At 44.1% G+C, this 11,224-nt stretch overlaps 1 protein-coding gene across 1 annotated transcript in view; it reads right to left on the bottom strand.

Moving 5' to 3' along the window:
* Positions 1-283: 283 nt before the first annotated feature.
* TSC22D2 (TSC22 domain family, member 2) overlaps positions 284-11,224 on the bottom strand; it is a gene marked incomplete at its 3' end in the record, with an annotated part of 11,952 nt that continues 1,011 nt past the window's right edge. The window contains 2 exon segments of the mRNA XM_010184595.1: positions 284-355; positions 10,269-11,224. The exon segment at positions 10,269-11,224 is cut by the window's right edge and continues 14 nt beyond it. Of these exon segments, the coding sequence (XP_010182897.1) occupies positions 284-355; positions 10,269-11,224 (1,028 nt within the window).

Genomic DNA, 11,224 nt, shown 5'->3' with positions numbered 1-11,224 from the left:
CTAGCATTAAACTCCTTCAGCTTACACACTATGTATGATACATGCATAATGAAAGGAGGAAGAAAACAACGCCTGGTCATGTAAATCAGACTCTTTAGTTGAAAGTTTCTGTACAAACACTTCACTTCCAGGGCTGCTGTCAGACCTCCAGGCTGCAGAAGCCCCAGCTGAAGTTCTAATGCAAGCAGCAGCTCTGTGCAAACAAAAATTAGGAGAAACTGGTGCAGAGCGGAGGCATTCATGCATACCCAGCACGTATGCATCCCATAGGCAGCATCCATACCTATCCCAGATGGTCTTTGGCTCACGAAACTTGCTGAAACGGAACGCTTGGTAGAAAGCAGCTGACGGGTTCCTGCGAGACCCAAGAATCAGACAGACACGTTGAAAGTGGGTACGTAACACAGCATTAACTCTCTTACTCAACCTGCATTACAAAGTGTGTTAGCAGTCTGACAGGTTAAATTTATGTCCAAAAGTTCACAGACTTCACAGAATGCCTAAAGAAAAGCTTAATGACTGAAAGGCCTTACTGTTTCAGGACACGCTGATTCAAAAAGAAGTAATCCTCAAGCCTTGTGGATTTTCATGCTATTTCAAGTTGCTACTGTGAAAAGACAACTGTAAAGCCATTCAGGAAACTACTCATGTCATGCTGAGGATCTTGTATAGGGAAGCTGTATACCACTCTAATGCTATACATACCTAAATTTAAAGATACTTTTGACATTTTTCATATTTCACAAAACATCTCTGCAAACAGTGCTAAGTAGAACAGAAATACTGCGTACTCTACTTTATATTCAACACTCGTGAGTTCTCCAAGTGGACCCAGAAGTCAGAGCTAAACCTGCCACATTTGAGCTATGGCAGATGAAGTTACACCTGAAAACCAGATTAAGTTAAAACTGAAGAGAAGAATCTAAACCATCACTGAGATTGTGAGCAGTTGTCGTCAGTCACCCCCACATGTCCTCCCTTGATGTGCAGTGGGGTGACTGCAGTCTGGAGGTGCTTTGCAGCAGCCAATGTTGTCCTGCAGCCACCACCGTGCCCTCACAGCTCCAGCACAGACTGCAGCGGCCTGGCTGGAAACCCAGCACTATGGCACAATTGTCACCGGTACCAAGCCCCAGACAGCCGCACCCTCCTCGCTCAGCGTGTTTCCCCATAGACAGCACCTGTACCACAGGCACCTGGAGACCCTAATTCCCAAAATCTCATCTGAACACTCATCGTTCACAAGGTGCTGGACGAAGCACAAAATCCAAATTCTCCACTGCTAGGGGCTGTACCAGAGCATTAGACTTGAGCCTGGAAACTCCCGTTGTCAGTGCTGCAGCTCGTCCTCACGCTGGTGCAGCTCCACCTGCCCTAGAGAAGAGTGCAGCAGCTCAGCTGAAAAACTCTCGGAAAAGCTAGCATCAGTTCCAACTCCTTTTAAAGCCAGTTTTAGAGCCAGAAGCTTATATCAACATAGCACAGGTGTCCATCCCTTTTCTAAGTTTATGGCAAGAATACTTCTTAAAACAAGCATCTTCAAGTTATTTCATTATTTCCATTTAAGTACAATTACTGTATAGTTGAAGTTACAGAACAAAACACAGAAGCAGCACCATAAATGGCACGTGTATACCAAAAACCTTGCAAGGATAATGATATTTGTGCATCAGCAAGGATGAGGAATGACTTGTTTAAGTGCTTGTCACTGCTTCTCCCACCTTCACCTCTCTGCCCATCAAAAACAAATTTCACGTGAGTCTTGGATTTAGCTGAAACCTGCTACAGAAGCTGCTTGACCAAGTGACAAATACGCTGGCATTACTCATGTTTTCATAAGAAGTGCTGCACACTTGAGTGACAACTAAACAAACTAATTACAGGAACAGCCCCACAACAGCCAACGGCATGTGAGTGACACAGGACTGAACAGATGGAAAGCCACTGGCATCTGCAGCGCGAGAGCATTCCTGTGCTGCAGAGAGGGCCCAGGCTCTCTCCAGCTCAGATGTCTGTAAGCAGCACTAAAACGTCTTCCTCAGAAGGCAACTGTAAATAGAAAGCCATTTAACTTCCAAGACAAACTTACTCATGGCACATAAAACCCCGCTGCTATTGTTAGGTACAAAAAGTTGTGGTTTATAACCACACAGCGTGTATTGCATGTGGTCTATTTTTATACTGATACTCTATATACTATATATCCTTGTACCATTCTTAAGCAAGTATCTGTAAAGGTATGAAAAAGCTTTCCTTGTTAATTTCTCATTTGTACACCCTGTTGTTGAAACTGCTTTTCATTACTTCAGGCAATTAAGAGAACATGTTCTGCTCCATAGCTATATTTTAACAAGATGTTAATTGGAGAGGGGGGAGCTACCTAAAGAGGGGGAAAAAAAAAACCTAATCCACAGAGGTAACATGAACGATACCTAATATGCAGGTCTGAACTAATACTGACTGAGTTTCAGTCTGCTGAGGCATCTGTTTTTAACCACAAACAGTAAAAGGTTAGAGAATTACTAAAAACTCCTTTCATTTTGCAGAAACAATTGAGAAGAGGCCTTACGCAATTGGTAAAAAATGCCTCCATGTCTCTATAGAAATCCTACAACACATACTATGTTTGTTTCCTTTAAAAGCTCACAAACATCAATATTCACAACACACTCCAATGTTAGGGCTTGTAACAACAATCTTCACACAACAGAAATTCGATCTAAATTTAAAGGATAAGAATTTTATCAGTTCTCCGACTACTTAAAACTTCAGGTTGTGCCTTTAAAGGGGAGTCTAAACCACATCCAAAGTCCCACCTCATATTTAAAGAGTGTCCTCCCACTGCCATCAATCAAGACAAGCATATGCCAAATACAAACTTTATTCTAGAGCACTCTGCTTTGCCAGAAACCATGCCCATGAATGGTGGTAAATTTTGAAGTATACAGATAAATGCCTTTTAGTTTAAATAATGATACTGGCTTTGGAAGTGCTGGCTATCAGCTTGGCATTCAGAGGCTGCTGAACAGATGCCTTTTTTCCTTTGAAGGAGGAATAGTACCATCCTTGCTCATGACACAGCTGAAGCTACGTTTCAGCCTTCAGACTCCTGACCAACGTCAGCCATTAAGAACAAGAGCAGGAACACGTGAAGAACATCACTTTTTTTTTTCCCCCCTCAAGGTGGCAAAATAGAAGATCCACACTGGACCACCTCAGACAGTTCTCTCTCAATATCACTATTATTTTCATTAAATTTGCCAACAGGAACGATCCATTAGATTAAAAAGGACCAAGCACCTGTCTTCAAAGAGCACAAAAATAACAAGTCAGACAACCCATGCTCAGTACTTCAGAAAACCAGAGCAAAGCACCAGCATCCAGCACCAGAGCTTGGCTTACAGAAACAGTATTTTTAAAGAGGCATTTGTAGGATTGGTCAAGATATTCGTGGTCCTTGCACCCACTGAACAGTGTTCTACATAGGCGACATTCCCAGGAGCTGTCATCTACACCCCTCCAAAAATAGCTTAAATAACTTGACAGGGTTTTTTTTAAACTCTTTATTTTTGACCACTCCATCCTCCAATAATCCAGACAAGTTACATCTGCCCTAGACAGACACAGAATCTTCAGATACTTCACCAAAACCAGCACCTCATTCCCCATCCATTCTACACTTCTGACTGCCACCTCTCACACGTACCACATGCACCTCTCCCAGAAATGAGCAGGCCTGGACTGTGCCTGTGCCGCAGAGGTGAGTGGTGTCCTGGGCTGCGTCAGGCTGCGCCAATGAGCGGTGTCCTGGGCTGTGTTGGGCAGAGCGTGGCCAGCAGGACCAGGGGGGAGACCCTTCCCCTCCACTCAGCACTGCTGAGGCCACACCTGAGGACTGTGTCCAGTGCGGGGCTCCCCTGTATGAGAGAGATGACCATACTGGAGAGAGCCCAGCAAAAGGCCATGAGCATGATGAAGGGACATGAAAGCATCTCTCCTGTGAGGACAGGCTGGGAGAGCTGGGACTGTTCAGCTTGGGAAGAGGAGGCTCAGGGAGGGTCTCATCCATGTATACAAACACCTGCACCGAGGATGCAGAGAGCCAGGCTCTTTCCAGTGGTGCCCAGTGACAGGACCAGCGGCCATAGGCACAAACTGCCACGGGAGGGCCTCCCTGAATATCAGGAAACACTTGGTCACTGTGAGGGTGACTGAGCACTGGCACAGGCTGCCCAGGGAGGAGGTAGAGTAGCCATCCTTGGAGATATTCAGAAGCACCAGGGTGACCCTGCTCAAGCACAGGTTGAAGATGACAACCTTCACACAGTCCCCACCAACCTGCGGCTCTGTGACTGGTATCTGCCACTGACACAGATCCCTATTTCAGTTTGCAATCTTTAATGAGTGCTAGACAAGCACGCCAGTCGTCACTGCGACAGACAGCTGACAGCTCTCTGCAGTACTAATTAACATTTCTACCTTCTCTCTGCACTGTTAAAAGCATCCAAGCAAGCTGTCACAATACAAATGCATTACTCCTAGCTTCAAAGGGAGAACAGATATATAAAAAAAACTTGGAATAATTTTATTTCGCATGACAAAAGAAATTAAGACAAGCATCCAGCTGTCCTTCATGTGGCTGAGGAACTCACCTGCCCTGCACGAGTAAAAAAAGATTATCCTATAATGCAAATAATTTACTAGCACTCAATACACACGTATTTATAAAGCATGAAGTTTAGAGATAGAGGAATTTTCAAGCACGAACCTTATACTGCACTTCAAGTGACCTTTAATGTCTGGAGAACCTTCCCAAAGACAGTAGCTTTAGCAGTTACCATAAATACTTCTCTCTCTACACTTTGTCAAATATAGGAATAAAAGCAGACACCTGTGGCTGACAATCTGGATTTGTCTGCCAGAGCTGAACAGTTGTACTTCAGCAGAGGGAGACCCACAAACGCTTCTTAGGGAACCTCTGGTGACATGCACAAAGCTCCAGCAAGACTGGCGTCCTCCATGTGCAACAGAAGCTGCTATCACCAGCTTTAAGAGTGAAAACTTCATATATAACCTCAAAATGCAACAGGACAATATTCAAATATCCAGAACTTTAACAGGGAACAATTCCTTTTTACTACAGTGTACCCTTAAGTCATAAAAGACTATCAACACCTCCTGTAAAAATGCACAGCCTGAGAGAATTTCAGCTCTTCAGTAGTTTGATAGCAGTTTGGTAGTCCTGCTGCTCAAAAAAACTGAATATTTGAATATTCAGCTTCTAACAAGTTTAAAATGCTTCCATGAAGCATACACTGTTTTCTCTACCATAAAGGATCTGCATTCTTCTATAGGTGAACAGGAAAAAATTACCTCACCACAGGAGAGCAGAAAACTTGGGAGCATCAGGTACAGAGCTATGTATGGCAGAGCTGGCACACTGCAGCCTTCACAGCAAACCCAACTGCTTCGCTCTGTTAAGTTCTTTCAAGTATTTCCCCCCTTCCCTCCTCTTAATAACTACCTCAGCTGAAACACAGCTCTTTAATTTTAAGAATGTACTGCCTCCTCCTTAACGAAGGTATTTGAATGTTTGAACTGGGAAACAGCGCTGTCAAATGAGCAACTACATGTTCGTTTCACTGTCTTACAACACTCAAAACCTGAACGCACAAGAGGATCGGTTTTCCATGGTCGAGGAACCGCTGTGGTGCTGGAGTTACCTTTTGTAATTCTTGCCAGAGAAAGTACAGCAAAAAGTGAACACGACCAGCCGGAGCTCTGCTTGCATGAACTGTCATGGACATCACCCCAGTACCGTCGCAGCTGTCTCAGCACTGTAGCTCTGCCCGTTGCACTCGGGGCACTCCCGACCGGAGCACGCTTCTCACCTGCTCCCGAACACCCGCACACACAGCCCTGCAGAGCCGAGAACATCCACTGCTGCAGCGGAGCTCAAACCTCCCGTATGAGCAAAGTGGGGAACAGGACAGGATTTAACAACAATGCAATTCAAGTGCTGCTTAACAGGATCTATTTGCAGAATACTTTCTCTTTTCTTTAGGAGTTCAATTAAATACACATCTAGGGCAATACATAAGGAAACCTTATCAAAGTTACATTATGCCCATGCCCAGTTGCATCCTTACATTCTGAATATGGTCTCAAGAGCTCAGTTTTATCAGCAGTCACTCACTCCACAAATACGTGATTTAGCCGAGCAGACGTATGCTGTGAAGAGCTCTGCACAATCAGGTTTTCAGCAGCCTGGCTGCTGCAGTTGACAGCTGACAATTGCAGCCATTCATTAGCGCTGCTGGAAGATGGCCTGCACGGCCCAGGCTGCGCAGCTATCGCTGGAAAATCAGCTGTACTCTGATCCTTTCCCAATGCGCCCTGTAGTATTTTGCCCCAAAAGTCTGCCAAACATGTAGGAGGTTTGAACAAGCTTTCTCAGTCACATTCTTTTAACAGAGGCAACATATTTCTTTTCCCCTAAGAGCCAAAATAAAGTTATTAAACCAGCTGGAATATTATGCTTGTCAACTACAAATCTGTGTATACATGCACATAAAGGTGAGTGGAGGAACTGGCATACACTGATCTCAAAATCCTCTCGGTTCTGACTGCCCTGCATCCAAAATCATTAGTGCTGCCACTGCAGGCCAGCAGATGAGGAGTCAGGGCAACTCTGAGATTCAGTTCTACCTGTGTTTCACAGCATTTGTCAGACTCCACGTTCAAAGTGGACTGCAGTACTTACAGCTGCCTCAACAAGAGTGCTAATTCCTCCATCCTTGAGTGCTGTTGCAGTTTATTCTATCTGTAGCCACATTTAGTGAGGAAAAGAAAATAAAACTATGTGAACTAATGTATCTTTCATAACTTCCACAGAATATATTTCTCTTTTTAAGAGCTTAGCAATTTGGACACATCAACTGAAAAAAACAGCTTTGCTTTTTAATGGAAGGTGTGACACGCCAAAGGCCTTTTTTTTTTTCCTTTAATTCTTTTGGACCACCTACCCATCCTCTCTTCATCCCCAGATAAGATTTATTGATTAACTGACTCTTCATTATTCATCGATAAGTACAAGAAGCCACAGTTTTGTCTAGATTACTGTAAAAGTGTACTGGACTATCAGAACAGCAAATTAAAGGTTTTCAGGCAATGTCTTGCAAAACAAAATCAGTTCTACGTATACAGATACATAGTTCTATATTATCTATGGATATATCAGCCCATAAAACCTTACAGCTCCACATCTAACTATCTTAGATGTGGTTTGATTTAAAACAGCAGGCCATAAGACAGGAACAATAAAGAGCTTTTTGCAGAAAGATGGGAACTGACCACCTTCTCATACCAGATCATTCTGTCACACACTTTGTATTTCTCACGTACTGTTTTCAAAGAATTCCCATCCTAAACTATTTTACCTTTAAAATAGTTCTTCCTCATATTCAGAATGGTGAATGACTTACTAGATAAATCCAGGATATTTACAGCTGAACAGCATTCCTTGATGAATCACTATTTTAGAAGATGACTGTAAGAGAATGATCTACACGAGTTTCTCATGCTTCATGTATATACAAATATTTAAATATAACTAAAGGTGTCAGAAGAAATGTGGATATCCAGGAAGGGGGTGGTCAATGTGTAGGCAGGTATGCTACACATTAATATTAAGATAAAAGAGGAAAACACCTTCCACAGATCACTCGCTCTTATGATCACAAAGGAAACTACACAAAACCAAGCGTTAACTTCCCCATCCTGGGGCTGAACCGGTGACTCAGGGTGTGTGACCTCCCTCTGCGCCTGCTGGCTTTATCAGTGTCAACCCTCAGCCTATTAATGACACTCGAAGGTCTTCATTAACCATTTCACCGCTGATTTCAGTAAAACAAGCAGCTGGGCATGAGCCCATGGGAGCAGTGGCATAATTTAAATGAAAGAGGAAAAAAACAGGAGACAGTTTTATAATAAAGCCTTCTCAGCAAGTAAAGCAAATAAAAACAAAGTAGTAAAACAGACTTAACAAGCTGCCAGGCTTTCATTTTCTCCTTTGTCTGAAAGCAGTAGAAGCCAGGCTACTGTTTGAGGAGAGCAAAGAATAAACTTGGCTCTGCTACCTCTGCATCTCCCACTTTGGTGAGATGTAGGCCTGTTTAAAGGAAGCTCTTCTTGCCCATCAGTATTGCCACTAGAGAAAGCTGCTCCACGCCAGGAGACTCACGTAGCACCCAGCTCCTTTGTGCACCTCCTCAGCAAATGACAAGGTTTTATCACCCAACGCCGGAGAGGGCAACCAAGAACTACGCGCTTCTTTCCAGATAACCACAAGTTAGTTTCTCTACTGAACATCGTAATGTGGCACGTAGAAAAGAGCACTCAGCACTTTGAGTCCATTCCTATTTCTTACTCATAGTTCTCAAAGCCAACTTTCTGAAAAAGTTTCTTTAGAAACAGACAACATGTGAGCGGTGCTGCAAGGCACCTCACGTTCAAAGACAAAAGTATGAAAATAACTTAAAGATCACTGTTCAGGGTAGGAGTACCAAGAACTACCTCACTAGTGTGCAACACAAAGTTAGCAACTACGGTTTTGAGTAAGTAGGACAAGCTTTCCCTCATCATTATATAAAAGTGATTAATTTGTCACAAATAATCACATCTGTTACTACAATTTATATTAAGTATTAGAAGCTATGCAAAATGAATGCAAAATACATTCCTTTCTTTCTGACTCCTTAATCTCCAGAATGATTAAACACAAGACAAATCATCTTCTGATAATAAACTGAGCTATGAAAAACCCTGCAGCTTGAAATCTATCCTTATTTGCACAAAGAAGAGACTGTCAGCTGGGTCAGCAATCCTCTTAAGGTAGGCAGAACCACTAGAAAATGTTAACTGTTTGACTTTTTGAGTCCTTCACCACTTTAATCAGGACTAGCAGAACCTCTACAACACAGCTTCTGCTTGTGTAAAGGCATGAGCAGCTACTGTCTTTGTTAGCCAAAGCCCCAGCGAGTGCAAGGCCTGCACTGCTGCAGGTTTGCCTCTCCAAACACCCATCTGAGGTGTCCATGACCCCACAGCCTCACATGCACAGCTGCTTTACTAAAAGGCACCCCGAGCAACACTGACTGTGTTATCCTAAAGCCTGGTACCCTCCCAAAGTGAGGGAGGGCTCACAGGATAATTCAGCACATCAGACCTTCTCATAATGGTGTCACCCCTGTTTTTAAAAATACAAATACGTATAACCCACGTGTACTTTATTCCTCCAAATGACAGCAATCACAACAGTAAACGTTTTTACATTAATTCAGTGCTCAAACACTGCTTTCCCAGTAAGTCTTCTCTCAAAGAAGTCAATTAAGAACAGTTTTAGCCATCACACTACCCTTCAGAGCAGTGCGACAAGCCTGTGGGAATAAGTCACATACACGCTTCCTCTCACAGGCTCTCCGATGAGCCTGCTCGTATTACACACCCCTTACAACCAGCAGCTCCAAACTACTGTCCTATCAAGAAAACTCTCTGTAAGGTTGCACTTCCCACTGTGTCTAGAGATTTGCTCAAGGGACATCCTTTTTATCTAGCACAGGAGACCACAATGTATAAAGCCCTAAGTTAGGGCATACAAATTCACATCCAGATGCAAGTACTTTCCTTACGAACTAATAACTGCAAATTCAACAGTGGGATAAAAATCTAGAAGTGTAAGGTCCAAGTGTTGTAAGTCTTTAAGTCTTCCAAGACAGGTCACCTGATGGCCCTAAGATAGCATGACACTTCTGTTCTTAAGAACATTACAATACAGTGGTGTTGATAAACCCATTTTAACCTGGCTGTCTATGCAGTGTTTTACAATGCATTCAGGGGAAAGGCGAGAACAGACTTCCTCACATACTCAACAACTAGGTGCAAGCAGACAGTTCTCAGTCTTTGGCTTGTGACAACTCACATTATTCGTGCAATAAGCAGCTTTCAGGCTACTTTCTTCACCTGTTTTGAGAAAAAAGTAATCACTCTCACAGCCTGAGGAGAACAAGTTCAGATCGTTACCTGCCTAAACACTTTGCTAAGTTTTGTACTCTTAAAAAAAAATATTAAAAAAAATAGCCCAGGTAAATTTCAGTATGACTTCCTGAAAATATGAACTTACAAAAACCACTTCACGATAACTTGAAAGTTGGGTGGTTTTTTTTCCCTTAAGAAAAGGTACTTTTAGGGCATTATAAAATAATTCATACCTGTCTTCATCACCATCAACTGGAATAGATATGCCAAAGACAGAGCTGGCAAGACTGTTCATAGGAGTACTCGCAGGTAACTGGAGAGGATTTGCTAGAGTGTCTGGAATGGGAGGCTTCACAAGAGGTTTATTTTCAGCTATAAGAGAAAGTGGTGGCTGAGGTAGGGGTTCCGATTTTCTTCTAGTATCATCGATCTGGCCTACTAAGGATTGAGCTTGAGTCTGAAACTGTCCGAGGTTCGACTGTGGCAGACTCGCAGGTACATTAGGCGTGCCTTGCATTAACGAGTGTCCGACGTGCTGCGGCGGGACAACGCCAGCACTCCTGCTGACAGACGTGTGGCTCGTCAGCTGGGACTGCACCAGCGTGACAGGGACATTTGGCATAGTAACAGGAGCGGTGGTGGACACAGTAGGCACACTTGCACCGGGCACGACTGCAGGCACGTTCTGAACTCCAGAGACCACGGTGTGGGGAGCACCAGGCATCCCGGACACTTGACCGCTTCCACCCATTTGATGCTGAGTCACAGATTTCTGTTGCACAACCCCTGCGTGTCCGATGCCTTGCTGCACCACGCCTCCTGCTTGCGGCACGGCGGACTGACTAGCTTGTGTCTGGCCAGCCTGCATTAATCCTGAGCCCTGTCCGACTGCTTCGCCAGGCTGCGCCGACACCCCCAGCACCGGCGCTCCCACAGGTGAGGGATTTTGGCTGGTCACCTGCCCCACAGGAAGGCTGGAAGCCACAGTACTTGGAACAGAGCCCGTAGTAGCCTGCTGAATAGCTCCTTGAGACTGCATAATTGTCATGTGCTGCATGTATTCAGTCTGACCAGAAGGCTGCGTCGGCAGTAGATGCACTGGTGGAATCTGGGACTGAGAGTAAGCAAATTGCTGAGGCTGAGTCACTGGGATGTTTGCCTGCTGCACCTGCTGCTGTGCCACAGGAAT

The sequence above is a fragment of the Mesitornis unicolor genome, unplaced genomic scaffold (genome assembly GCF_000695765.1).
Source record: "Mesitornis unicolor isolate BGI_N332 unplaced genomic scaffold, ASM69576v1 scaffold10095, whole genome shotgun sequence".
In the NCBI taxonomy this organism is placed as follows: domain Eukaryota; kingdom Metazoa; phylum Chordata; class Aves; order Mesitornithiformes; family Mesitornithidae; genus Mesitornis; species Mesitornis unicolor.
Note: the sequence above shows the minus strand (reverse complement) of the source record. Positions and strands in the feature narration are given on the sequence as shown.